Raw genomic sequence first — 25,788 nt, forward strand, 5'->3', positions numbered from 1 at the left:
CATTTATATGGGTCTAAAGTAGACACTCGACTCTATAATAAAAAGGCCTCTCGACTCGAGAAAACGCTCTCGGGAATCGTGTCTTTAATGCTTAACAAAGTTTCCATGGAGGATGGAATAATAAGAATAAAAAAAAAAGAATCGACAAGCTCGCGTGACAGCCACCCATTACAGTTCGCCGAAAGAAATTTCTGGTTTAAGTTTTCTTTCTTTTTTGTTTCTCCTCCCAATGGTCTTGTACTTTTTATGCTTCTCTTCCTTCTTCAGCCATTCTCCGAAAGTCTCTGGGATGGCAAGAGCCAGAGGCTTGGGCATAAGAGGACGCGGGAAGGTTTGATGGAAGAACTGGATGGAATAAAAAAAAAGCAACAACATGAAACATGTGTTGGCGAAAAAAGGGGAAAAAATGTGCATATAAGACTTTAGTAATGGGCCTCACATTCAATCTTGATATCAAATGGTTGGCATTTGATGGTTGCCACATGAAGTTTTGCCGTTGCCGAACCTTTCGCGCAATATTTCTCCATTTATTTTCGTCTGATGGCCATCGCTATAATTTCACATAATTTCTCATTCGTACCCCCCCTTAAGCCCCAACCAATTTTTCCTTCAGCTGAAATCACAAATATGTCGCGGTGCTATTTTTTATCCAACCAGCCATTGAGCCATGCTTTATCTAATGCCCCGATCAAATGGTTCCAAGAAATTTCAACAATTTCGAGTCATTTTCTCTCTTAGAAAACACGCCTCCAGAAAAGTCTTAAGAACAACAGTAGCGGCAAAAAGAATACCAACCATTGGAATGTCGTGAATAATTTAAAGTGATGGCTTTTTGAGCTTTTTGCGTGTCTCTGGTTAAGTCATACCGCAATGGACTGGAGATGCTTAATTATTCTTGACATTTCATGGACATTTCATATACCCACACCGCATCCCAATAATCGCAACGATCCGGTTCAATCGCAATCGGATTCACACCGCATAATCTTGAGATCAAGGGGTTAATCACTCGGATGAACTACTAAAAAATAGTTTTTTTTCTAAGATTTCAGGAAATTCGTATGTAGTATAAAATGAGTTAAGTGAAAAATTTAATTTCAGGTTTAACAGAAAGCTTTTGCAAAAGCATAGTTAGAAATAAGCTTATATAAGATTATTTGAAAACTGCATCGAATAATTCCCCAAATCTATCTCGGCTAAAATCTAATGAAATTCGATATACTTTATACATCCCTCAAAAGGCTTTAAAGTAGTATGAAAAATTATTTTGAAGAGCTCTTATGAGCCGAGTGTTTGATAGGGAATATAGTCTAAAATAATTCAAGATAGAGTTCAAGAGGAAATCCTTATATTCCAACGGAAACTTCAAATTCAAACTACCCTGATATAGGGTGGAATCACCACTTCTCGCCAATGTTCCACTTTTTGCGACTTATATTGAAATCGCAATTTTTCCATTATTTATGAAATAAATTAGCTGTAAAATTATTTGCATCTCTACGGCTGCTACTTATAAAGTCAAACGAAAAACACTATTTTTTTTTGTTTTGAATTTAGTTGTTTGGGCATTTTTTAGAACAATTTTTTAATCAAGTGCATGAAATTCAATATTTCTTACCAAATATGCCAAGTGTCATGAAATTTATATCGAACAAAATTTACGATTTTCGATAAAAAATTTGTCTATTGAACCTTTAATTGTATTCGAACAATACATAAAATTTGTATTTAGTTAGTAAATATTTCTTTTTGTATTATTTTTTATATAAAAATGAGCCATGGCGGAAAGTGGCTATATTCTGAAATCGATTTACCACCTGTCACCATTGCTTTTTAATAGGCGACGCTAACTTCACTTCATAGATACTCAGTTGTCAAATCTGCTTTATTTACTTTTTGCAATAGTCTAATAAATTGATTTCTCAAATAGAAGTGAAGGAAAATCATTTATAGTGAGTAATAAGTGAGATGATCATGAGGAAAAGCAAATGCTGAATGTAATATATGTATTATATGTAATAAAAGTAGCGATAAGTGGTTACTCCACCCTAAATGAACTTTAATAATTATAACAAAAAGATAAAAAAGTATTTAAATAAATTACTTTTTAAATAATTTCTATGATCGATATTAAATTTATGAATTTTGTAATAAATATATGTAAAATTTTACAATTAATTTGTCTTTAAAATGCTAAAAGTAGAATAAGACAATGAAACATTAGCGAATGAAAATTTTTGTAAGTATGCCACTCACTTCTAAGTTTAAGAAGACTTTTAAGTTTTAAGTAAAATGTTTAAAATCAAAATTGAAGACTTTCTCTTTTAAGTTGAAGCATATTGATCCTTTATGCATTACGAGCTCACGCAATAATTTTCGGTAATTAAAAGTTTATTATCGTGATCAGTTTTACAATTAATGAAAAATTTAGGGTCGAAGGAACACCTGTTCGGCAAGGAACACCTATTGGCAGTTTCGTCAAAATTCTTGATATTCATTTAATGTATCTAATAAAATGCAAGTAATATTACGTTTTTTTTTAAATTAATCTACCTTTTCCTGTAAGGATAAGTGTTCAAATTTTGTATTCTAAATGGTACAGAATAGACTGCCAATAGGTACTCGCACGAGGTCTTAAAGTGCCAATAGGTGTTCCACCGACTCTAAATGAGTTTGGCAATTACATTTCAGCATTGTACTTAAAGGTACGATAGCATCGTACTTAAAGGCAGATTTAAAAAATTAAGGCATAGATAATTTTTATTAGAACTGAAGGTTTGGGTTACGAAAACAAAGTTAGTTTAAAGTCTAAGAAAACACGATTAACTATGCTTTCGATCTCAAGACATTGATTTTGGTATTTTTTGATTTAGGATAATACTTTGAATTTAAAAAGATAAAAATCGAAGAATCAGATACGAAAAATAATGGATCTAAATATTCCTTATCTATTAAAATGCTTACTTATAACTTTATAAGGCAATAAATGATCAGTAAAAACTCAAATTTGGTCAGTAAAAAATAAAATTTGATCAGTACTCAATTTAGAACTTTTAAAGCTATGAAATTCACTTTCAAGTTTAGGTTTTTCATTTTACCTGATTAAAAACTTATTTACTCTATTTTTTATCATAATTTATTTTAAAAATTACGAAAAAGGTATTAACAAAAAATGTGATAATAATAAATTTTATGTGGATATCGATTTACTTCATTCAGTGAATATTATAAATGTGAGAACCCACAAAACCATGATTTATTGGTTCTTTATTGAATTTTACTAATTTGTTTTAGTGCATTTTTTTTTGCATAGTAACCCGACCGATACCATAAATCAGTTTTTATTGCAAAAACAAAAATTCTTCATGTGGAATGAAATAAATAAAAGATGAGTAATTGGCCCCTCGATCCCGAAGATCCCGCCAGAAGTCTCAAAGCAGAGATGGAGCAAGATAGCGTGTCAATTAAAATGTGCTGGAGAATTAAAGTGCGAGATACCGGGGAGATCAATACGCCTTGAGACGGAGGCAGTGACTTTAAGATTCTTGGTCCAATCCTACCCATCGGTCGCCTTTTCCTGTGGTCGGTGTTTTTGTTGGTTGTCTGGAGAGATGTCTCCACAGAGTTGTGGAGACTTTTCTTTTTCACCTACGCACCAGATTCTTTGCTTTTGCCCATGTCTCTGGCCTGCTTCGTGCCCATCGTCAGCAAAAGTCTCCAAAGCTCCGCCCAGTGCGCGCGCAAAGAAGAAACCGTACCCGAAGACCGCCCCTCATGCCTCACAGCAACACCACGTTCACATGGATGTTATCTTTTTGTAACTCACTTCAGTAGTCACCGTGCCATTGGTCAGTGTAGTCTGGTCACGTGGGTTTCGCGCACTGCTGGAACACTGAAGAAATTGCCAGGGCAGAGCCGTCGCAAGGCTGATGGTCTGAGGTTGGGGGCGATAGCAAAAAAAAAAACAAGAAACCCGACCAGCAAAAGTATCCAGGGGTGGTTAGGGGGTTGCCTCTGAACACTAGAACCAGAGTCTCCAAACGTAGAAAAAAAAGGGGTGACTTGTGCAGAAAGTGATCCGCGTGAGTAGCCCCCCGAATGCAGACAAGTGGGAATCCCCTACTTCCAACTTAGCGACTTTCTCAGTCGCGTCTTTCAGTTGAACGTGAACGGTCGTGAGGTAGCCGGTGATCGTGTATCTTAAGAGGAGTGACTAAGTGAAAGTTGAACCCCACCTTCAAGGTGCTTGTGATAGTGGCTGATATTCAAAAAAAAAATATATATATACATATTGTGATTGATCAAGAAACAGCCGTCGGAAAGTAAACTGAGAACCTAAAGATGGGACCTAGGGGAGGTGTTAGTTAAGTCGAGGTTCCAATTAAAAAAATAAATAGTGCTAGTACTAGTGACAATATGCAAGAAAAGTGTAACAGTCTGGACCCACAGATGGGAACACAGATAAAGTCAGAATCGCCAATGAATACCCTCCAAGGGGGTCTTCAGACCCAGCAGGCCAACCAGCAGGGTCAGCTGGGTATTAAGCTGGGACAGAACTGTGATAAAAGAGCAGATACGGCCTATTGGATGACCACAGAAAGTGGTTTCATTAACTCTCAGCCCTCAATGGCGGAGTTCCTGACCCACATTGGACCTGAGAGCCCCAAGATGGGACCCCAGGGTTATCCTGTGGTCAGCCCAGATGGCATGGATGGGGTACCCGAGTATCCGTGGATGAAGGAGAAGAAGACAGCTCGAAAGAGCAATGCTCAAGGTTAGTCAAGTGATTCCCTTCAATTCTCATGCCCAAAAACCCTACCACAGCTTACAATGGGATCTTCTGATCAAGAATAACTGGCGCCTCGGGAGCCCTCAATCTGAAGCAAAACTATTATTTGCCATCATTTGTTTCACATCATCATTTGGTGCCCTGGGTGTTCAAGTGTTAGCCCCTGAGACAAAGACATAGAGCAGCAAAGCAAAAAAAAAACAAAAAAAAAGAAAGAAAGGCCCCCTGACTTATCGAACTTCATTTGTTATTCACGATATCTAACAAACAACTGATGAGCAAATGACGAAATCCGTCCGGCTACCCTATTATTTCGATTCATTTGTCAAAATGTTGAAAAAACAGTGTTTCTTTTATTTTGGTTATTGGTATTATAGGCAATTCTCCTTTGTGCCGACCTTTTGTTAAGCATCAGGTTGTTTGTGGCTGCCTCCGAAGCGATTTATCTTCCTCCTTTTGGATAAGGCCGCCCATCCAAAGGTCTCTCAATGCAATTATCTGGACAAATTTCAATCTCACAGTGAAGAAAAAAAGATCCTATCTGAATTAGATTCTTGCAATTTCAGCTAAGATTCTTAATAATCTTTCCTGTAGTTAATTAGAATGGAAAATATCACTATTTTTAAAATTCCATTTAGTGAACCATGAAAAATCCGTTAACTGTTAAATATAAAATAATTTTAAAATGAATTTTCAACAGAAATTACTTTTTTTTGCTCATAGTGATATAACAAGTTTACTAAAAATTGTTTTTTTATTATATTTTTGTAGTAAAAATCACATTTTCATCCCCTGCTCTCAAAATTAGTTCCATTTAATAATTCCTTCTTACAAAAACCGTCCTCTCCAGGAGACTTTCATCCCCTCTGGAGAAGAACAATGGACAAAGAATTAAATGGTTACACACACGATAATCGCTGTGAAAATAAGATTAATACTCTTGTTGACACGATTAGGAGATTAGTTGGTTTTACAAGTTTTTCCATCCCAAAAAGAGCGACATCGCAGCACAAAAACAAATTGTTCCCATGTTAATCAATTATTTGGCGGCCGGAAGAAGAATCCTGGATGGTAAAATTCGAGAGTTTGTCGAGGAGAAAGACTCAATTTGGCGAAAAAGACTATATTCTAGATCATTTGTCTTAGTCCCAGCATGGGGTCTGGGTATAAGTATAATATATGGACTCTTGTCGACTTACTCCTCAACACAGCATCTTATGGGAAAAGTTGGGGAGATTTACCGGCGCTAAATGCTCAATTACGATGTTGAGTAAACCCAAAAAAAAAGTTCTATATAATAGGAGATAAGTAGGAATGAAAGTGAGTTGGCTGAGAGATGATATAATTGGGAAGATATCGATAGAGAATTGCATTTTGTTGTCAAATGCCATGAAGAACCCTTTTATCTGCTTTTGTTGTAACTTTTCCGTATATCCATCAATTAAGCTCAAGAACTGTCTCTTCAGTAATCATAATGATAACTGGAGGGGTTGTCTTGCTTAAGGAACTAATTACATAACTCTTAATTTTGACGATGCGCTCAAGGGGTGTCCATCAAAACCCCATGGAAAGTCTTTAACTTCCCTCCAACGCGTCGCTTGAATTTTCCAACAACATAGAGTGTGAAAATTGGCCAAAAACAATGCTGTACGTGGTGAATGAGTACTTAAAATTTTTTACGAGCCATCAGAGTTTTATCACCCTCGTGAAAATTCGTCAGAGGTAGAAGTTACCAGGATAAAATCGAGGTAATTCGAGGTTGTTTGTAAAGAATCTGAGATACCATGGACTGATCTCAGTATACCACTGGTCTGTCTAATTTGAAATAGTTCGAGAATAGATAATCCTTATTCTTAAATATTTTACAAGATGATTAAAGTCGTTTAATTCCATTTAGAGAAATAGCAATAGGAGAATCTGGGGCACCACCAAACACGGGGTAGCACCAAACACTGTTATTTTTTAATCAGATATTTCACTTCAGAGGACAAGACCTATAGAAATTTATAGCCATAATAGGGATGCTTGTCCACTGAAGAAATGGTCGAGATAGTCCAAGTAGTTTAGGGATAAAAAATAGTGTTTGATGCTACCCCGTGTTTGGTGGTTCCTTTAGTTTCCCCATTAATTCTTAGTGTTAATGGCTCTGGCACACCTTTTAGATCAGGAAAATTTAACAAAATCTAAATTCACATCCCTTTCTTAAACGATTTAAATATATCTGTGCCATTTTCTCTCACTCTTCTTATTTTTAATATTACACTAAATTCAATTTAGTTTAGTCCAATTTAAAGCACGAAAGAATGAGAAAAGGTTTTTTTATTTATGTTATGTGCATAGCCGTAAAAAGTGAAACAAAATATAATGTCTCTGGTACTTCTTTTAGATCAGGAAAATTTCATGTAATTGAAATTCACATCCTTTCTTTCTTTTTTAAAAGCTTTGATTATGTCTATCCCACTCTTTCGCTCTTCTTCTTCTTTCGAACGTCATATCAAATTAAATTTAATTTAATCTAATTTTGAGACCGAAAGAGTGTGATTGACTTATGAAAATTTTTCGAGAAAGAAAGGAACGCGAATTTTGATTTCATAAAATTATACCGACCAAAAGGTGTGCCAGAAGCATAGAAATTGAATTTATTGAAACTTCGAACTGAAATATTCGAAAATCGATTGTCAATCTGTCATCTGTAGTACGCAATTATGACGTTTAGAAGAGATTCATAAAGCCATTTATTCGTCAAACAACGATCTTAGAATTCTAATAATTTTCTTTAATATGTGAAAAAAGTTGTAAGAAAATGTTTTCTAGGATAATTATGATCCAATAGTCGAAAAAATCATCCATTTTCCATTATTTTTTTTAGTTTAGGCGCTAGGTAGGAAAAAATAAAAAATTTTTGAAACTTTTTTTGCTTCTAAAATTCACATTTTCACATTTTTCAAATTTTATAAATAAAATACACAAAGTAGAACGACACACCGTTCAGTGAAAAATAAATTTATTTTAGTCAGATAACTTTAAATCGGTTTTTTTCTTGAAATTGAAAATGAGTTTTTTTGCACAAATATTTTTTGTTGCTTTTTCTCTGACCTGTCACACAAAACTGGGGATAGCAACTAAACGAAGAGTCAAAATGAGTTCAAACTTTTAAAAGATGTTAGTAAGACTATAACCGAGGACACTATAGCACTTTTAAATAAATAAAAACTATGTAATGGCAGTAAATGTGATTTTTGTGAAGACCGTCTTGAGACGGTCTTACCTGATAGAGGTTTAATGGTTAAACTATAAGTAATTTTTTAATATCGTGTGTAAATAAGATCAATGTGTAATTTAGTTTTTTTTTTTGAAAGCATTTAGGGCAAGATGAGGTAATTCGGAATCATGTCTAATTTGGAACTTAGAGAATTCCTAACAGTTTTAGATGGCAAAACGAAAAGCAATGAAGAAGTACTCTCGTATGTAAAGCCTTGTACTTCTTCGTGGTTTTCTTTTTCCCTTTGACTATCAGAAACAGTGAGAAAATTTCAAAATTTCAAAATAGACCAGATAGATAGACTCCAAATCATCCTATGTTCCCCTATTGAATAAAATTTCAAATTAGAATAGAATAAGCCTATTTCAAAACATGCTCTAAATGGATCTTTTTTACTAAAACTTATCGATATGAATGGATTTTCGATTTATCTGGATGGCAAAGAATCATATAGAAAGATTGTGCATAGGTAATTTATAAATAAAAATGTAGTAGGGGAAAGCGCTCTACTTTCGAATGACCCAAGCTTTGAACAATTCATTGTTTTCAATACGTTTTTAATTAATTTGACCCATTTTAATATTATATTTTAAGAACTAATCCGATGCTTCAAATATCCTGAAAAGAATCATGGGTCAAATCCATTAGGAACATAGAGAAAAGATTGAGTTGTTCGAAGCTTGAGTCATTCGAAGGTAGCGCGCTTTCCCCTACACTGGTAAAAATAAAAGGATCAAATTGATCATTTTGCAAAGGATGGATTAAATTTACATGTTCTATTATGAAAAATATGAATTTAGATTTCGAAATTTGATCCATCTTTTGCAAGAGGATCAAATTTGGATCAATTTGATCCTTTTATTTTTATCAGTGTACCGATTTGGAGCAGGTTAGATAGGCTATTCTATCCTAAAAATAGAACGTTTTTTGACCGATTTGTGAACTGAAGAATAGGCTTTATAACTTATCTACATGTTTTGAATATTAACGTTATAAAATCAGTGGATTTGAATTCAGTTTTTAAGGTACATGATTCAGTCAAATCGATTATTCGAAAGCTTTAGCAATTCTCAAGAATATGCGTACAGTCTTGTGAGAAGTATCACTAATGAGGTTCGAAGTAAGTAATCATTTAATCGATTTATTTCAGTATTTCGAAAATAATTTTTCATTAAATTAAAAAAGTGATATTCGTTTTAAAAAGTACACATTTTAAAATTAGTGACTTCCGTCACTGATAGTGAGACTTGTCGGACAGTTCTCACGCGCTGCTGAATCACATTTTTGAAAGCTTTTGTGACAAGTTTCTCTTATAGCACTTGTCATAAATCTTTTAAATCCCTCCCCAAGACTATATCAAATACTATATCAAACGTCTGACCTCTTTATAACCTGTTTATAAAATATTATAGGCAATTTATCTATCATCCCTATTTGTTCTTAAATTTGTCTATAGAAACAAATAGAGGCTTTCCCAATATTTACTTCTCTTAAGTCAAAGACCGTAAACTTTCAGTATTGTCTTCCGGAAAATCTGGTCCACTTAATCTCAAGTAGTTGGAAATCTGAATCCGAACTGCAAACACGGACAAAATTTTCCCCCAAAAACAAAGAATCAACAGGCTTTTTCCAGGATTTATGGTATTAACCCCTTAAGTGTGAACCATCGTGTGTGCTCCCAAAATATCCCCTCCATATGTGAAAGAGGCGAATCGTGGAATTTTATGTTTATGTTTATTACCCCGACTATTGTACACCCATTCTCATGTGCGATTTAACGATAGGGGATGATATGATAAACGATTATATGCCCTCAAATCCCACACAAGAGTCTATCTCTCAAGCTGAATTTATGACCATCACAACGCCTGAGAAGAAAATTCTCTTTTCGAGGATTTTTCAAGAGTTTGACAATTTTTTCTAAAGAATTATTCGACATTATTGGCATTATAATTCTACGGATAAAGCAATATATTTTTTCCCAGAGTCCTAGACAATCTTATTTTGACATTGATTTTGAAAAATGGACATGTTGCTGAAACTAACCTCACAATGATTGTTCATCAAAAACTTATCTAAGTTAAATACCGAACGGTAAGGGATACTGACATGAGGTTTTCGAATAACGATGACCATGATTTATATTTACCCTATTTTTTGCTTTTCCATTTAAAATATTTTTTTTATGATTTTATATATGCTATCCGGAACATTTTTGTTTTCGCCTTAGATCTATAATTCTTGTGAACAACACATTTGCAATCCTAACCTCTCTGAATGCCTTAATTAGAAAATTATTGCAATATCAATTTTCAGAACATAGTATTGAAGTCACGAGTTCGAGAATTCCGTAAAGCTGGGATCTTTTGCCTTCCCTTTTTGGATTTTCAAATAAGAAAACACGGATCAACAAAGACAGTGACTTTGATTGATCAACTGGCAAATAATTGAAATTTTATGTGAAGATGTTTCTTCAGCGTGAAATCGATTCTTGGACCAAAGGGTTCTCTTCCAGCAAGGAAAAAAAACACATGAAAATTTTCCTTCTGAAAAATGCAACTGCCGGGGAATCCCTCAGCTCAGGAGGGATGAGCAAAAGTACATAATTCATCACCAGTGTTTGAGTAATTAGCTTCCGCCCCATCGTGTCATTCGTGACATAAAATCGATTTGATGGTGTATCGATTTTCCCAAAGGCTTCCATTTTACTTTTCATCCCCATTCCCAAAAGTCTCTCTTATATATAAAACTTTTTTTTTTGTCAATACCTCTGTCCAGAAGTCCCTGGATTTTAATAGCCATCCAACCCACAATCCCCAATTTGCCGTCCATCGTCGCTTTCCAATGACGAACAGGAAAATTGTTACATTATTTCCCATTTATTTTTCCCGTACGCAACTCTGTGGTCGTCTCATTGTTTTTTTTTATACTCACTAACAGCTCCCGCTGAAAAGATAGCACAAACAATTTAACATTGTTCAAAAAGAGCCCCAGAGAGAGTGTCTAAAAATCTCGGCAGGGTTTCACTTCTGTATATCCCTTAATTTAATTATAATGCGCATTTTTGAAGCGTCATCCTTACGATGTAGATCTCATGTTTTGCCCACAAAATTCCATCCCCTCTGCGTGCGGTTTTCATTAAAAATTCACTCCGTAGTCCACCCCTTGGTAGTCTATATAGCACCAGAAATCGCCAGGAAAAGAAACTAAAACTCATTGTTTAACCCAGATGTTTGAAACACCATAAATTCTTCGGTGTTTGCTCTTGTAGTCACTAAATCATCTGAGCCATCCTCTTAATTGAGCTATAAATTTATTGGAAATGCCTTCGATGAAATGGACTAATTGTGGTCAATTTTGGGAGCTCCTCCAGAGATCCCATTGATCAATGATCAAAGAAATTCAGTTCGTGTTTAAATGTGCTAAAGAGTTTTGCCAATACGGCTTCCTCTGTTGGATACTAAACAGAGTTGATGATCTTACGAGATTCAAGATTAAAATAAAGAGATTTTTATTGCTGAAAATAAGGTAATGTGCCCTCAAGTCGACCGGTTCCTCAATTCGACCGGTAGAGTTATTTATTCAATTTATTTATAGTTGCACTAATATTTGGCGTATGATCTAACACAGAGGTGTGCAAGAACCGTTGAAACCGAATAAACGTCAAAATAAGTTTGTTCAAGTAGCGTTTTGACCACTGACGTACAAGTTTATTTTGACGTTTTTTCGGTTTCAAACGGTTCTTGCACACCTCTGATCTAACATTAATAGGTCAATTATTCCATATACAAATACGAATCAGTGACAATTTTATAGAAATTCACCATTAAAACATTCAAATATTGACCACCGGTCGGCTCGAGGGCACTTTATCTTATCAATAAAAAACTGAATTTTTCAGGAAAAAATCAAATTTGAGCTATACTCAATTTAGACCTCCAAAAGAAGTGAAATTAATGAAAAATTTTGCAGAAAAAATAACAGAGAATCTTTTATAATGACCCTCACACCCATCTTTGTTGTTAATAACATAAATTAAATCCTTTTTGTGGAGATTTAGGTTGTATAATGACCAAATTTATTTTATTGGCCAAATTCAAGTTTTCGTTGCAAAATATAATAAAAAATAATTTTATTTGAATTTTATTTTAAACATTCTGCTTATCCCTTTAAGGACGAGTGGGACACCAATGTCCCAAAAACAAAGCTTTTTTTAACTGTAGAAAGTTATTTAGACCTTTAAAAATAGGCAGAAAAATGGTTTTTAGTTTTGCGATACTGGCATCCAACTCGTCTTTAAAGGGTTAAAAAAAAATACTACTCTAAAAATGTTTCTCGTACATAATTTTAACCCAAAGAGTTAACTTATATTTAGAGGCTTAATTAATTATAATGTCCAATTTAAAAAAAAAGAACTATTTATATTTTTTAAATAGAAAAAATAGTGTGGTATTAGACAAAAAATTTAAACAAATAAAATATTCAACAACACAGCTTTCATTTTAGCTCAGATTTTTTACAATCTCAATTTCTTTTAATACTCAAACATAGTGTAAAAAATCGATGTTAAAATATTTAAAAATAAGACAACAAGGATAGACGAAAATATTCTGTCCTTTTCGGTAAATGTCTTTACAGATTAAGAACGTGAGGAGACTTTAAAAGAATATTAGGCCCCATAAATCTTTAATACAGCATTCTTCTGTCCACATTATCTAAATTTAAATTTTGATTGTAATGGCGCTGACACACCTTTTCAATTGAGTGAAATTCAATTGATTGAAATTTTACCTCTTACTCTTTTTCAAACTAAAATAACATATGATTGTCTCTTTCTGCCAAATGAAAATTGAAATTTCAATTTCAATTTTCGTTTGACAGAAAGAAACAAGTAATATCTAATTTCAGTGTGAAAGAGTAAGACGCAAAATTTTAATCGTTTGAATTTCACTCGATTGAAAAGGTGTGCCAGCGCCATAAGTTTCCAAATTCAAAATTTTCCCTTATTATTATATAAGATTTAAGTTAGTTATTAGAAATTCTTAAATGATGAAGCGAATCAGATAAATTTGATTAGGGTAAAGTGCTCTCATTCGATCGGTTCCTCGTCTCGACCGGTAGATCTCACATTAATAGGTCAATTATTCCATTATTATATCCGAATCAGTGACATTTTCCTAGATATTGATTGACCATCAAACATTCAAAAATTGACCAACCGATCGAGTGAGGATAATTTACCTAATTATGAAAAAAAATTAAAATTACCTACAATTTTGCAAACATATGCAAATACGTAGCTTCACCGTAACAGGCGCAATCACATCAATGCGTGAAAGTTACCATTTAATTACAAAATATGTCTGGTAATGGGTTTTGATAATTTAAAGCACTACTGGAGATTTGTCAAAATAATTCTATGTACTTTAAAACAAAGTAAATTCATAAAACTCACCTTAGGGGTGATTTGTATAATATTTTAACGACAATATTAAGGATATCACCCTATCAATGTAACCTAAAGTAACAAATTCTTATTATTGAACCAAAATCAGAGACGTAAATCTGATGAAATGTAGGTATCAGTGAAAGACCATATACTTATATACCGGCTTCAGACCTAAGACTTAGCCATATGGCTTAAATTCTGTAATTTCTTATTCATCAAGATTTTTAGGAAGTTTTTATTGGAACTAATGGCCTCTACACACAAGAGAAATTTATGTCCATATTGAAGTGTTTTTCCTACACAAGCGTAGGGAATTTGCTTCAATATGGACATAATTTTGTCTAGTGTGTAGATGCCATAAAAGGGCGAATAATCCATAATATTCTAAAAAAAAAATCTTGCTATTTAGGATTTTAAAACATTAAATGAAAAATAAAATGCTAGTAAAATTACGATTTATCAATTGTAAGCCCAGATGGGGCTCACCTAAATAGAAAAATACAAACTTAGAGGGAAATTGGAGAACTGAAGGTGCCACCCATTTTTCACTTCATGAGAGTGAACCGTCCACGGCGACTGATGCTCACTCACTGAAGACTGAGGACATTTACCTAACAGTAAGAGCCCCAAAGCAACCTTTCAGCACCCATGAGGATGGTAGGGGTTGGGCGTGTCAAAGGAATAAAGGATTAGGATTGGTGGGTTGTAGCCGTCGACTGGGTTGACATGTTTCGAATAGGCCACACGCTCTACACAATATTCAACCTTTTCGTACAAGGGTAAGGGCCTCGACAGACCTGAGGATTAGCCGAGAGACGGCTTAGCGTAATTATTCGAAATAATTGTTAAACCACATTTCTATCATTTTCCACTAAGCCGTCTCGCGGCTTAAGTCGTAAGTGTGTCTAGGGCATAAATCTTGAAATTTCATATCCCAAATAGTGCAGAAAAAGTGTCAATAGATCACGGTATGGGTTCTTAAAGTGCCAATAGGTATACCTTCGACCATTTGGCAAAAGGTATTGCGGTTAAAATTGTGTACCTCCTATACTTCTTAGTGCTTTTAAATCTTAATCTTTAATCCACTAACTTTTTAACTCTACCCGTGCGTTCTCAGCCCTCTGCTGTGCATCGTCATCTATCACTCTCCGGCGTGACCTTTTCCCAGCGTCTCTGACCCCAAATTGAGAATTGTGTATCGCCAAGTAATGCCACATTGATGAAAGTCGCTGTGCTAGAGATGGATGGACAGATTTTCCGTGGATCAAGGACTGGAAATTGTCATGTGATTTGTCGTCAACTCCAAGACCCTTCGATCTTCCACGGAACGACCCTATCGCGAAGACAAGAAACACGCCGGTTCGATGGAAAAATGATGGATTGTGTGAAAGTGGCTTTTTTATTGTGCCCCATCCTAACTCTCTGTGCCTAATCATTTACGGATTTATCACATGGCATTGCATTTAAAATTGACAGAAATGTCGAGCAGAAGAAACAATTGCAATTGGACTATCTTTCAACCACACAAAAAATATTTCTTTGCGTTTTTTTTTGTATGTTGAATTTGTTATAGTTTTGATCTAAAAAGGTCTATCCAAATAAATACGTACAATCAGACCATGAAGCCCCCAAGTCTGTGGTGTAAAATTATCTATATTAAGTCAACTTAAGTGTACAAACAAGACCGTTACCTTGACTTGCTCTGTGATATTTTCCAGTCAAAGTTACGCTACGATGTCTCAAATAAATATACCCATCGCGGCATTGAAAGAGGTGCTTCAACCTCTTGAAGACATCATCCACTGTGAGATAAAATTCAATTGGTGCAAGAAATTCCATGAAAATCAGCTTATATCGCACAGTTGCAATAGAAGCGGCATTATTAAATTTATACTGATTCCTTGATTTTTAGTAGATTTAAGTAGTGAGCTTAATCATTTTTAAGTATCCCTAATTATCAAAGAGATATATAACAGAGGTCATCTGTCAGTATTTCTTTTTTTTTAAATATCGGTATATAACTAAAAAATATATATATTAAATAAAATCTTTAATAATAGCAAAGTTGAAATGAACATTGCGTCTTCAGAAAATTTGTTCAAGCCAAGTAATGCCCCTTCCATTGCAACTGCGCGATATATTGAATTTCTATATGGAAAGCGAAGCATAATCGCGATTTGAATTGAAATCCCTCACCATTTTGAAGATGGCTGCAGAAAAAAAGGGAAGCTGAAGAAAAGTTTTGATGAAAATTCAGCCACCCAAAATCGATTTTACGTTCCCAGGAGCTTTAGGGGAATCTAATCAAAAATGTGTCACTCAAAGTTCGATTTAATATGTGCGTCTTTGAGAAGATGGAAAAAATCGGGTTTTAATTTAAAATACTTGGAGTTCTTTTTAATTTCCTCTCTATAATTCCACACCCGCTTTTCCGCATTCCATCCCCCATCCTCATCAGCGGAAAATCCCTGCCCCACCACTCTTTGTCTCTCCTGCCAAATTCCACGGAAAAATGCAAAAGTGGGTGGATGAAGGACGGAGAAAAGAATGACATCACAAATCCTCCACAAATTAGAGATAACTCTCTACTAATCCACAATTTCTACCCCCAATTCACCGCAGAAAAAGAAAAACAGGGAGGAAAATCTCAATTGGGGAGACTTTTCTTTTTCTTCTCGTTAATAAAATGCTTTTGCTGAAATGTTTGTGGTTAAGAAAAAAAGCGCAATTTGACGAGACAATTGGATCTTCAGACTCTCAAGTGAATTGAATTTGTGTCTATTGTAAAAAATTAATTTTATATCCTTTCATTGAAATTTTTAGGTCGGTTCAGAAGTACTTGCGCTTTTTCGAGTTTTTCTCAAGTAGTAAAGATGCTGCTGTATGGCCTCTACACACTAGAGAAATTTATGTCCATATTGAAGAGTTTTTCTTATAGAAGCGTAGGGAATTTGTTTCAATATGGACATAAATTTCTCTAGTGTGTAGAGGCCATAAAGCAGCATCTTTACTACTTGAGTAAAACTCGAAAAAGCGCAAGTACTTCTGAACCGACCTAAAAATTTATAGAATTTTTTATTAATTTTTATTATTTTTAATTCTATAGCCATTATAGAATCAAGACTTTGACAAGTCTTTAGTTCACCTTTAAAAGGTTTTACATTGAGAATTTTCTGTAGAAACTCTTAAACCCCTTAAGAGTGCGCCACTTTTAATAGTCACATAGAATCAGAAGGGGAATTCTGTAACAGTATGACAAAGTCATATGAAATATTTTCGTGGTAAAATCCGGGAACAGGATAACATTAAAGTCCTGAGCATCGAGTGACCATTGCAAAGATCTCTGAAGCTCTGTGTATCTTATATGAGTCGGATTCATGATTTGTCCTTCCAAATTTACCACATAAAAAATTTAAATTTGTCATACGACATTGTCATACAGTTACAGAATTTCCATACAGAAGCACTATAAGCAGATTATAAAAATTTTGGTTCTATAATGCTTTACATAGAGGATTGTGCAAAACAATTTATCGAAGAGGATGTATTCTTGGGTACAATCCCATAATATTTTACAACCTACTCTGAAAGGAAAAGTTTATTAAGTGGACAAATCGATCTTGTTAAAATCTCGTCCAAAGAATTTTGTTTGCAAATTGACAAAAATTTTCTCGCATTTTAGAGAGAAGAATATCTTTTTAATATTTTTTTGACAAAATCCAGTAACAAATTAACCGCTAATTTGTCAAAATTTTCCATACTCTGACTGGAAGAACATCCTTCTGACAAACTTTTCTTGTTGAATTGACAGTACTTTTTACTGTTCGAACTCAAAGAGAGAGCTACTAAAACTGATTTATGTTAACTATGCAAAAATAACCATTTTCGCCACTTTTTACCACTTTTCGCCAGTTCTGTAACCACTTCTCGCCATATCACTTGAAAAAGTTCAAACTCGATTATTTTGGGCAATATCATGCATAGAATATATTCAGTATTTCTTTTTCCTCATGATCACCTTATTATTACTCACTTTAAATGATTTTTCTTTGCTTTTATTTGAGAAATCAAATTATAGGTCTATTGCAGAAAGTAAACAATGCATATTTGACAACTGAGAAACTACGAAGTGACGTTAGCGTCACCTATTGAAAAGAGATGGCGACAGGTGGTAAAATCATTCGAAAATATTACCACTTTTTGCCATGCCTCATTTTTATATAAAAATAATGTAGAATGAAATATTAAATAACTAAATACGAATACGACTCCTACGATTCTTTTCATTTTCGGATATGTTTTAGAGGTGGTCAAGGAGAATATTTCATACTTGAACACCTATGCTCGAAAATCATTTCGATATCGAATTTTCAAATATCAAAGTTTAATTTTGCTTAAATTTGGATTTTTTGAAAAATCTTGAAATTTCGAATGTGTACGTATCGGACTTGATCGCAGTAGTGAGTCGCGCAATATATCCGTGAATGATTTACTTTTCACGGATTTACTTTTTTTATTTTTTCGTACGCTTGTTACTTATGATGTAATATTTTGAAACCTACTGTTTTTAAGCAGTTTCTTATTTCGGAATGCTTTTTTTTAATGTGTCAATCAATTTAATCGGTAGTAAAGCGGTATGTACCCAAAAAGCATGCAAAAACATAATATACGGATAGGTCTTCTCGTGAGTTCGAGCACACCGCAAAGCTGAGCCGCTTTGTCATCTTTTTTCAAAGTAACTGAAATTCTACTTAAAAAAGTAAAAATGTGTATTATTCGTTTTTTTTAAGTTCTTTTGGAATATTAAAATGGATGGAAAGTGTACGAATCTGTGAGCAATCTTATTTTTGACAAAGCAGTTTGTCATAGTTTCCCAGCGAGCACAGTTAGCAGAATAAAATAGGATTTTCAGCATTTTTTTGCTGAATCGGTCTGCTGGCCAATCAGCAGCTCTCGAACAAAAAGTGCTAAGCAAATACATAAAAATGGCACTGTTTAGCGCTCGCAGTGGATGATGGCAGAACTAAATACTGCCGGTAGATGGCGCCAGGAAGCGTTTAGCAACAAATTTTCTCTTTCATTTTTTTTCTTTTTCTCTCAAAATGTCAAAATGGACTTGGAATTTCCCCTGAAATTATTTATCAACTTGGGGGATATTATAATCATGATTTTTATTACTTATATTATTATAGGAATTATGCTACGGTATGCTGCCTATAGAGAATGGTCAAATAAGAGTATTAAACATACTCCCGACCAAAAATGTTGCATTTTTTAGTGAATTGCGTCATTATTTTCCAGAGAAAAAAAATTTTTTTTCTGAGCAAATATTCAGTCGGGGGTTATAAAATTATTCATTATTTATGAAAAATATGTTTTTTCTTTTGCAAAAAGCATATTTTCCTCAATTTTCGCAATTAAATATTGGCATCTTTCCTGGAACAGCCATTGATGTATTATGCTCACAGTCGGTCACAACTATTGTAATTGATCTTGAAACAGGATTTTTCTACTTTTTTAACTTTTTTATGGTAAATAAAGTTGCAGATGCATTTAAAAAAATCCATTTAAAAGTTGTGACTCCCCCACTTAACTCTTTCGCCTCTTTTGGGACTCTGAGTGCACAAAGCAGCATATGAATACTTTGTGGAAAACAATGTTTTTTTTAATTATTCAGAACTGATAAAAATCCTATTCTTATAAAATGATTACAAACTATAAGGATGTCTAAATGTAAAATATTTTATTGTAGGACCTCAATTGATTTCTGAGCAAAGATATTTTTGATTTAAAAAAAAAGTGAAATTGGCTTACAGTATATGCTGCGGTCCGGAAAGAGTTAATGAGTTCAATAATGCCTTTTAAAAATACTACAAAAAAATTTCTATGGATACCACAAAATAAAATATAATTGTTTTATCACAATTTAAGTTGAAAAATTTACATAAAAGCGTTTTTGTTTGTTGCGGCAAATGCGGAAAATATATATTTTTTTATGTTATAAAATGTTTTATATTTTACAAGTGAAATAAATGTATGATCCGTGCACGATGCATATGCATAATGTATATGCTGCACTTTTCTATTTATAAATTTTCGATTATAAATTTTCTAAAGCGCATTTTTACGCAAAAAACTACTTTTATTATCGTGGAAAAATAACAAACCAACAATTATCGTTTTTTTAATACTGTGCGTATTCTTTTTTAAATGAAAAATTTATTCAATTTGATGATTCATTTTTTAAATTAAAATGATATGCATTTATATTTTTTAGAAGAGAGTTTTTAAATACCTTTAAAGTAAGGAAAATATGCTAATTTGTTGGAAATCATTTCAAATAATTTTGAGTAGACTGTGTATACCATTAAATAAAAATGATAAAGGCTCTAAATTCTATATGTTCTTGATCTTCTTGGTATTTCCATGAGGTTCCGAAGGTTTTTCAATATTTCTCGAATTTAGAATTCATTAAATATCAAAATATCTTGAGAATTCCAAGAATCTCTTGGGTTATTAATTTTCTAAAATCACAGCGGACAAGAATTCTTGGCAATGCAATTTTAATTTAGGTGTAGTATATTTTTTTATAAATGAATTCACAATATTTTTTGATAAAATTAGACAAAAAAAATTAAATTTATTGGTCGGAAAAGGTTTAAGAATACATATTATTCAAAATATATTATAAATATGATTTTTTAAAATTTTTGTGAATTTTAAATTTTTTGCTTTATTTTTTAATGTCAAATGTGGTTATTGTAAGAATCATAAAATTGTAATAATGGAAAAGGTTAACCTTAGCTTCTACTCAACTCAGCAAAGACAAAAACGAAGTGCATTAAAGTCTCTCACTCGATTGGGGAAAAAGAATAACTTTGACTAATTGCCACTGCGATCGCTAGTGTAACTTCGAGGTTAGCAGAGCTCAGCTGAAAAAATATATGTTTTCAGCTGATTTGAAAAAGCTTAGCATTTGGTGCTCGCTGGGTTGTCAAAAGATTGACAATTTAAATTCAAACATGTTTTGACAATATTTCATTATTATTATATTCATTGAACTAAGAAATTTCAGAAGTATAAAATATTTAAGAAAATTTTCTAGTTTTAAACTTCAAAGTAGCTCAAAAAACGTGTTAATAAAAAAAGCTCCAGGAATAATGCACCAACCCAATCTCTTCTTCAGTGGAATTAACACAGATTTGCGGTGCATTTCGTGAATTTTAATGAACATCTCAAGAGGAAATTGATTGGAATGCTATATAGAGATTTTTAGTACATTTTCAATTCAATCAACTGGAGAGCTTTCCACTAAAAAGCTTTTCTCTGGGGAGGAAATTTTGCGTGAAATGCTAACAAGAGGTGGAAAATCTCCCTAAGTAGTTGAATGACATGCCAGAGTTGGGCAAGAATTAAGCAGAAATCCTAAACTATTTACACGCGATATGTGTTGATTTATTTTCCATCCCTTGGCGGAAGTGAGATGCTGAGATGCTGCGAGGGATGATTCGCATTTGACACGTGATTCCGCGACAATAAATTATTTTCAGGCACGGGGTGGCAAAAAAGGGGTTGACGCACGTTTGTCGTCAACCCCTCAGCCAACTTTTGGTATCGTCGACGTTGGGGCCCCCCAAAAGAAAATCACCCCCGAGATTTTGACTATGAAGACATAAGGAGTGTTTACCCCTCGTATTTTGTCATCTCTCTATTTATAACACTTTCCGCCAAATGGAATGTTTATCTACTTGTTTTATGTGCGGTGTGTGTCTCTTTCTCAAGATTTGCCCACCATAAAGTAATGTATTCAACAGATTTTTTACAATTCTCGCGTCATTTTATAAATGACAACACATTACAGGCGTCCTCAATGGAATATGAAATATTTGCTGCATATAAATTTCAATTTTTATGAATATTTTCACGTAAGATCCAAGGTTTTCCACGCTTGGAAAAATCTCTTTCACCGGGGAAGGGACACGAGAAAAATGAACGGCTTAGAACACGCGAATGTGATGATGGAAAAACTCTAAATAGATCCATTTGAAATCATTCTCTCTCAAATTGATTGACAAAGTGTTTTGCAATTTGGCGGAGCTTTTTGGAGGATCATCATTCATCAAAAGTTTTTTTCTTCTCCCCACCAATGAAATTTAATATTCAATAATTTGATGGCATTCAAGTGAAATTGATGCGTGTAATTGAATAATTTACTCAATCGTTGACCATAAAATTTTCCCGCCATTGATAGATGCTGCTTTTTCTCTCACGTGAGGTGTGTGTTTTTTTTCGGGGTCCCTGTTGGAGGCCCACAAAAAGCTCCATGTGAGCTTTTTTTGTCCATATCAAATTGTGGGAGATCGTTTAAATTTCAGAGACTCTTTTTACTGCCACAACCTCGCCAATTATCTGATTCCCGGGAAAAAGACATTCGAGTCATTTAGGTATTTGAGATTAAATTAAACGCAAAATATCGGGCGGAACAATAATTTCCTCCTCCAAAAACCCACCCTTTCCCTCTCTCCCCTGTCCACAAAAATTTTCCATCCACAAAGGGGGATGATCGAAGCCACTTGGAGCGGAAATACTCTCCTTTCACCAACCACCAGGAATTTTACTAGCACCGGAGGATTTTCTCTGCGAGGGAGTCATTTAAATCGAACGAAAATTTATACCCCATAAAAATTTTCACCACCCGGCTCTCGACTATTTTAAACGTTTTAAATTCGAGATAAGAAGACTGTTGTCGAAATAATTTATGTGCGACGAACATTGCCCTCTCTCTCTCTTACGACTTTTCCATGCCATTCCCCCTTTTTCCACAAAATTCACCCCGATTCTGGTCCCCGCACCCCCTATCTATTTTCCTGTTTGCGAATTCTATCACTAAAACAACTCACATGGTAAACTAATCTGAAATTTGTTGTAGATTTAGTCCATTATTTTATGTTAGTGCAAACTAGAGCCAAAAAGCAATTTTTTCTTACATATTAGTCTTGTACAATTTTCAAAGCGAGACATTACAGAATTTTTTATTCTTAAAGATTGTTTGTACATATTACTATACTTACTAGAGCGCATAGTGATCATTGTAAGTAAACATGTAAATAGAATAAGTGAATTTCTACGAGGTTACGGTATACGTCTTAAAAAAAATGCATTTAAACAAATCGAGAAGAATTGCTTCATATTTCTCACTAAATTTTAATAAGTATAGAGACTGGATAGACCTAGATGCTTTTTCGAAAACGACTTCTACGATTTTTTTCATTTTCGGATATGTTTTAGAGGTAGTCAAGGAAAATATTTCGTACTTGAACACCTATGTTCGAAAATCATTTCGACATCGAATTTTCAAATAGCAAAGTTTAATTTAATTAAAGCCTATTTTTAACCGATTTGCTTAAATTTGGATTTTTTGAAAGATCTTGAAATTGCGAATGTGTACGTATCGGACGGACTTGATCGCAGTAGTGAATCATTAATATATCCGTAAATGACTTACTTTTCACGGATTTACTTTTTTTTTTCGTACGCTTGTTACTTACTAGATTACTGGATACACTGGATCGACTTCAACATCCATAGGGTAAGAGCTCATAATTTTGAATCAACACAATAATCAATGAATATTCAATGATATCATTAAAAAATATGGAGGAAAATTTGTTAGTACTTCAACACAACAAATAAAACTGAAGTAAACACGAAGTTATGTCAAATTTCTCGTAAGTAATTGCTCACACTGAATTTTAAACAAGGCAATTTTAACTCAAATCATATTCAAAATTTAACGAATTTAGTGTTAAAATCTTCCAAAAAGAACAAATATTTTGATAGAATTCATTATTATTAATCAAATATTGGAATAAAAATCCATAATTTTAATCAATTTATCTTTAGTGTCCAACTTTACCCTCAAAGTGTCCAAATTTAGAAACTGTCCAAAATTATGAGATCTTCCCTTTATCAACTCCATGTATTTTGTGGCTTTTGTGAATCTAAATAAATTTTACTGCTCGAACTCAGAGAGCAATTGTATAATCGACCTTTTTCAACTCGTCACAGTCATAGAGCATAAACGGTAAAGATATCGTCTTCCGGACTTCGGTGACCCTCAATAAAAAACGATATCTCTATAAGTTTCTCCCTCATCCCTTCCAAACCACATTTTTTGGTTTTTCTCGGAAACGGCTTCTACGATTTCTTTTATTTTTGGATATGTTTTGGGAGTGATCCACGCGAATATTTCATCCAAATATAGTTTGGCCTAAAAGAATCGTCATCTTGAATTTTTGAAGAAAAAAAGTTTTCACTACTTTGGTGGTCTATTTTTAAACCAATTTGGATAAATTTGGATTTTTTGGAAAGGTCTTGAAATTTTCAATCGGTCGCAATAAGTAATCAATCAATTAAATACCCCTAAATGACCAATCTTTTTAAATATTCTTTATTTCTGTCCGTGAGCGTGAAACCCATATCTAAAGGCGAAACGGTGAGAGATACGAATTTCGGATCTTCGGAGGACCCCCCATAAGTCGACCCAAGGAACTTTTTATGATTTTTATTTTTCCCCCACCCCCTCCAATCCCTCCAAAATCATGTTTTTTGGTTTTTCTTGAATTTTAGGATATGTTTTTGAGGTGATCCAGGCGGACATTTAATCCAAACATGCCTCTTAAAAATTCGCCATCCTGAATTTTCGACAGTCAAAGTTTAACTGGTCTTGAAATCAGTATACTGCATCGGTTGAATATCCGTGAGTAACTTATTTTTCGCGTGTTTACATTTTTTGTTTCTCTGTATGAATGTAATGCCCAGCGCACAATAACTTTTGTTTGTAAACATGTTTTCAAAATTTCCCATGAGAATGAGCGAGATGACTAGATCTAGATCTCACTCTCATTGAAATGTCAAAAACATGTTTACTAAACAAAAGTTATTGTGCGTTGTGCATAACTCATGACATAACATTCTAAATTTATCATTTATTTACAAATTTTTGATTATGAAATGTTTTTGTGAGTTATAAAGCAATTTGATTTCTAGTAGATCAGTAAGCAGTAAGCACCAAAAGATCATGCGAAAAACTAATTCACGCGGAGAGCTATATCTCGTTAGTTCGAGCTTTCCGTAAAGCTGGGACGCTTTGCCATGTCATCTCTTTTTTTCTGCATAAACTTATTTTGAGTTTTTCTCAAAATAAATTCTATTCCAATGCAGCATGATCTGGTCAATATGACGTAAATATGAGGTAAGCATTATGTAAGGACTTGGGCAAATATTAATCGTATTCTAGTCAAATTACAAAAACGTTCTGACGAGACGCTTCCAAGTTTTAATTACGTAATCGCAGGTAAAAAAAGGACGTAAGGGCCTTGACAGACTTAAGGATTAGCCGAGAGACGGCTTAGCGTAATTAAATTCGATATAATGGTTAAACCAAACCCCATTTCTATCATTTTCCGCTAAGCCGTCTTTTGGCTTAAGTCCTAAGTGTTTCAAGGGCCCAAGTCACTCTGATCATAATTAGGTAAGAAAGACGTACCTTCTGATCTATGTCGTCTATGTCAAAAAATAAAGTTTTATGTTTTTATATTAAAAACGTAAAGAGTAGTTTATCGCTAGTTTTTATTTAAAATTCGAGTAGTTACAATTCTAATTGTAGAAAAATTCGAACGGCTCAGCTTAGACAGGTTTCAAATTGAAGCCTTAGTCACAAGGCTTATTTTCTCTAATTTCCAGACTAATTTTGTAAAAAGAAAGATTTTGGGAAAGTTTTGATTAAATATTGGTGATCTATTAGATTTTGAAAAAAAAACTACTAAAATTGCTTCAATGCGATTAAGAACTCGGGCTTAATAGTCAGTCTGAAACCCGTATTAGTTCCACTTATTTTTGCTATTCCCATTTTACTAAACCTATTTCTTTATTCTGTACGAATCGTGCAGACACCTTACCAAGTGACGTAAAATCTTGGAAATCCCACATTTAAATACAATTCCACGTAATTTTTTTATGTTTCTCCCGAGATCCCTTCTTTAGATTGTTAACTGTATAAGGCGAGTGAATTAAAAGTTCCTCAACACTGGATAAGAAGAACGTAGTACCTCAAACATATTTCATTTGTCCTTGTTAGAAAAATTTGAGCTTATCTTATTGAAAACATTTTCTAGAGAGATGCCCTCCGGGCAAGAAAAATCCATTTTCATGCCTATTAATTGAGGAATTTTTAGCATAAAATTGCCACAATAATTGCATGAGGGGAATGGTCAAATGGATGGGAAT

At 33.7% G+C, this 25,788-nt stretch overlaps 1 protein-coding gene across 2 annotated transcripts in view; it reads left to right on the forward strand.

Moving 5' to 3' along the window:
* The first annotated feature begins 3,829 nt into the window (after positions 1–3,829).
* LOC129799834 (homeotic protein proboscipedia) overlaps positions 3,830–25,788 on the forward strand; it is a 68,182-nt gene continuing 46,223 nt past the window's right edge. The window contains exon 1 of one of the 2 annotated variants that reach the window (XM_055844075.1): positions 3,830–4,774. In XM_055844075.1, the coding sequence (XP_055700050.1) occupies positions 4,417–4,774 (358 nt within the window). In that variant the 5' untranslated portion in view covers positions 3,830–4,416. The remainder of the gene's footprint in view (positions 4,775–25,788) is intronic. The other variant, XM_055844074.1, reaches the window with a different exon arrangement.

This window comes from Phlebotomus papatasi, chromosome 1 (genome assembly GCF_024763615.1).
Source record: "Phlebotomus papatasi isolate M1 chromosome 1, Ppap_2.1, whole genome shotgun sequence".
NCBI classification, from domain to species: Eukaryota; Metazoa; Arthropoda; class Insecta; order Diptera; family Psychodidae; genus Phlebotomus; species Phlebotomus papatasi.